Source organism: Pinus tabuliformis, chromosome 3_1 (genome assembly GCF_031772625.1).
Source record: "Pinus tabuliformis cultivar Carrire ecotype Pingquan chromosome 3_1, CPIR1, whole genome shotgun sequence".
Taxonomy (NCBI): domain Eukaryota; kingdom Viridiplantae; phylum Streptophyta; class Pinopsida; order Pinales; family Pinaceae; genus Pinus; species Pinus tabuliformis.
In genome coordinates, this window is record NC_142301.1 from 201,303,914 (window position 1) to 201,307,690 (window position 3,777).

A 3,777-nucleotide genomic window follows, 5' to 3' on the forward strand; every position below is an offset into this window, starting at 1 on the left:
TATTCTTGTTAATAGTTTTAGTTATTCGCTCACCACTAGTTTAGTTTATAAATCATCCATTCATCTCCTTTATCCACTTTTGGGAAACTGGTCCCATTATCCCCAGTCGAAGCCACTATTCCAAACGGAAAAGGAGCTGTACTAAGGTCCGGACCGGGTGGTTATCCCCAACGTTGTTACAGCGATTTTCGAGGCATCAACAAAACCTCACCTCACTAGCCCATGCCTTCTCTAATCTAGGTATATTGGTTACATTGGTCATTTCTTGTATTTTTTGAAGTAGTTTTACTTTCGGATGTTCTAATTTTTGTTTGCAAGAGGTAATATTTTTGCTTGCAAGTACTTCCCCCATCAATTTATTTATCAAATACTTTTTCTTTCCTTGTCCCCTGCATTTGAATCTTATACGTTCAAGTAAATTTAGAGTTAAATTTTTTCCAAAATTTTGATGGTTCTCATCTACCCTTTAGTATGCTCATCCTCGAAGAACCCAAGGTCATGCAGAACCATGGATTAGGGTTAAGAAAAATGCATAAGACCAAAATAAATATTACGCAAACAAACTAGATGGAGAGAAATTTTCTCCAAGATGAAGAGATTCAAGAGGATGCGAGAGATTGGGTTTGAGATACAAGAAATATCTACGTCAATCATATGATATATCTTCAAATTTTCATTCTCTACTAGCATATGAAGTCGATGTGGGTAAGGTGCTTTTGGAGAGAAGTAAATTTGAGTAATAAATATTCGTATGTGTTGATGCCATCTAGATATAGATAAAGAAATTAAATAACAAAGTGCCTCTCTAGTTGATAAGATTGTTGATGTGGTCTTCCCAAATTTAGTAGGGGAGAATGAGAATCCATAAGAAATACCTAGGGACTCTCCTTCATATATGTTTATGTTGATAATTTTTTTTTATCTTGACTAAAAAAAATATGCTTCTCATGTTAATTATAGGTATAGATTATATAGTAACTCTACATTAGAATGTTTTTGTTCTATTATTGCATTATCATATCAATATAGTAATATCGACAAAAGCTCTATGCTTGTGGTATGCTATTGTTGTTGTTTTCCTAATGGTTGGCCAATAGCCACAAGAATGTACCTATTTTATTAGTTAATATGAAATTGTTGCTTATATTACACAGAGAACCAACATAAAGAACAAAAACTAAATTATTAAATAAGATCACCTAATTCATGGTGAAGCCTCGTACTAGAGATTTTAGATCCTAAAAAGACTAGGTTTAATAGAATTTATAGTATTTGTGATATTAAAAAGACTGAAAACTAATAAATTTAGTTAAATCCATGTTAAATGTCAATTTCAAAATATTGAGGATGCCTTGTTGATCTTTGCTCTCCTCTATCTAGTTTTACTTCCTTACTTTTTATATTTGTAATTTATATTACTTTAACTTGTATTATGCCAAATAAAAAATTATCATCCACTCAAAATGTTAAATGATTTGAAAGTATTTTACATAGTTTATATCTAAAAACCTATAGCACAACTTTAATATTCATAATAAATACGAAAATTTAATATTCATAATAAATACTCATAAATATAAATATGACTATTTTAATTATTAATTATAAGCAAATTAATATGGATGGACATTTCTGAGCTTTAGGGAACAACGAAAATGGTAGTCATCCATTAAATTCGGCCAATAGTTCACCTCAGGTCCACTGCTCAAGGTATTAATAGAAAGAATTATATCTCAATATAGGCAGCCAAGAGACAAAAGCGTGTTAGTAGAAAGAATAAAATCTCAATATAGGCATCCAAGAGACAAAAGGGGGTTTCTGAGGTAACACTCAATTTCTAAGCAACATTCATTTACCGAATAATGGAAGATTTTCTGAATGTTCCTACTGATATCCAACGGCAAGTGTTGTTGCGCGCTCCTTACATATCACACGATGAGTTGAAGGATGTGTGCAGAAGCTGGAAGGAAATGATGTGTAGTCCCCGGTTCTATGAGGACAGAAAGACCTATGGCACGAGCCAACATTTGATATGTCTTATTCAAGAAAATCTCACTTCCGCTGTTTATGGAATAACAGTATACGACCCTGTGGAGAAGACGTGGGAAAGGACACCACCTATTCCTTTTGATCTTATTCCATTTGTGATCGTGTTGGTTTGTTTGAATGAAAAGCTTCTCGTGTTTGGAGGATGTTTTATCGAAACTGAGATGTGGGTGGTGAGGTTGGACGTTGTTGTCTTCATCTTTGATTTTGTGTCCAAAAAATGGCGCCGCGGCTCCAACATACCCACTAGTCGTATCAACTTCGCTTCTGCAGTTTCTTCTTCGAAAGGACTTATCTACGTCGCTGGTGGCCAAGATGAGAATGGCAACTCTCTGTCCACTGTGGAAGCTTACGACGTGGCAGAAGAAAGGTGGGAAATCTTGCCTCCTATGACTCAAAACCGCTGTGGATCTGCGGGCGTTTACCTGGACGGGAAATTTATGGTGATAAGTGGAATGCCATCTGGTGGAGCAGTCGCAGCCTTAAGTAGCGCGGAAGTTTTTGATGAGGAGACGGGCGGTTGGCAGACGCTGGAAAACATGTGGAGTTTACGAAGGCGTATTAAGGATTCCGATGTTGTCTGTATATGTGAGAACCTGTACGATCGTTTCAAAACAAGTGATGAAGGATGATGCTGAGAAAAATGCGTGGATGCCTGTAGATTCTGTTCCACAAAATTTAGAATTTATTTTCTGTGCTGCACCGTGGCGTGAGTGGATTTTTGTAAGTGGCGTTAATGAGAAAGATTATCCGATCACCTATTTCTTTCAGCCGTCAACTGGGCAGTGGAAGGCTATTGACGCAGGGCAAGTGTTTGCTCGTTATCCTTATCCTTTTGTATCAGCTGTAACCCTCGAAATCTGAATATTCCCTTTTCTTCCCTATGTTTTATATTTCGCATCATAAATAATGTTTAGTTATTTTTAAATGGTAATATTGAAATTGCGTTATATGTTATTTGATCTCGGACTCTGACTAGCGTCCTTCACTTATTTTGCTTTAAATATGAACCGTAATTTAATCCCATTTTGAAAAGGAACGATTATCATTATAGGACTATTATTTCGCATCCAGGGAGCACTTGTGGGAGAATCAGTCAATTCAAGTAAACATTGTACTTGTACTGGCTAATGAAGAGTCTACTAGGTAAGGCCATGGAGCAGATATCCATGGGTATGGAGGTGACATTTCAAGGAATGTATTACAAGGACATGGAGAAAATTCTCTTCTAGCTACACAAACAAAATATAGGGATGGAGAGAATTTACTGCCACATCCCTTGCATGTTGGAGTTGTATGGTATGCCAGGGGCATCAGCTCATGATTCAACTCCCATATATATAATATTTTAATATTTGTTTAATTTAAAAACATTTGGAAATCTAATAATTTTTTAAAAAACAATTAAAAATGAGTTGAAAGTTAAGCTTCTAGTAACATAATAATAAATAAAAGAGAATATATAATAAAAAACATATCTTATTCCATTTCTTTAATAGAAGCAATGACTTTTTAATGTAATTATGTAATTGTCCAAAACTTTTTTTTTTAATCTAAAACAAAGACTAATAAGTTTATAATTTGAATATTATATTATGAATATAGACTTAGGAAGTTTTCTAGCTAACTAGACTAAATGAATTGTAATATGAAAAAATCACAATAATATTTTGAAATAAAAAAATAGCTAAATGAAATAATATATATGATCTATTTTTACACATAAAAACA

The 3,777-nt window shown here is 34.1% G+C and overlaps 1 protein-coding gene across 1 annotated transcript; it reads left to right on the forward strand.

Annotated features, from left to right (window-relative positions):
* Positions 1 to 1,862: 1,862 nt before the first annotated feature.
* Positions 1,863 to 2,678, forward strand: LOC149186492 (F-box/kelch-repeat protein At2g44130-like). The gene has a single exon (XM_089409362.1). It carries the CDS (start codon positions 1,863 to 1,865, stop codon positions 2,676 to 2,678), a length of 816 nt encoding a protein of 271 aa, XP_089265488.1.
* Positions 2,679 to 3,777: the final 1,099 nt, after the last annotated feature.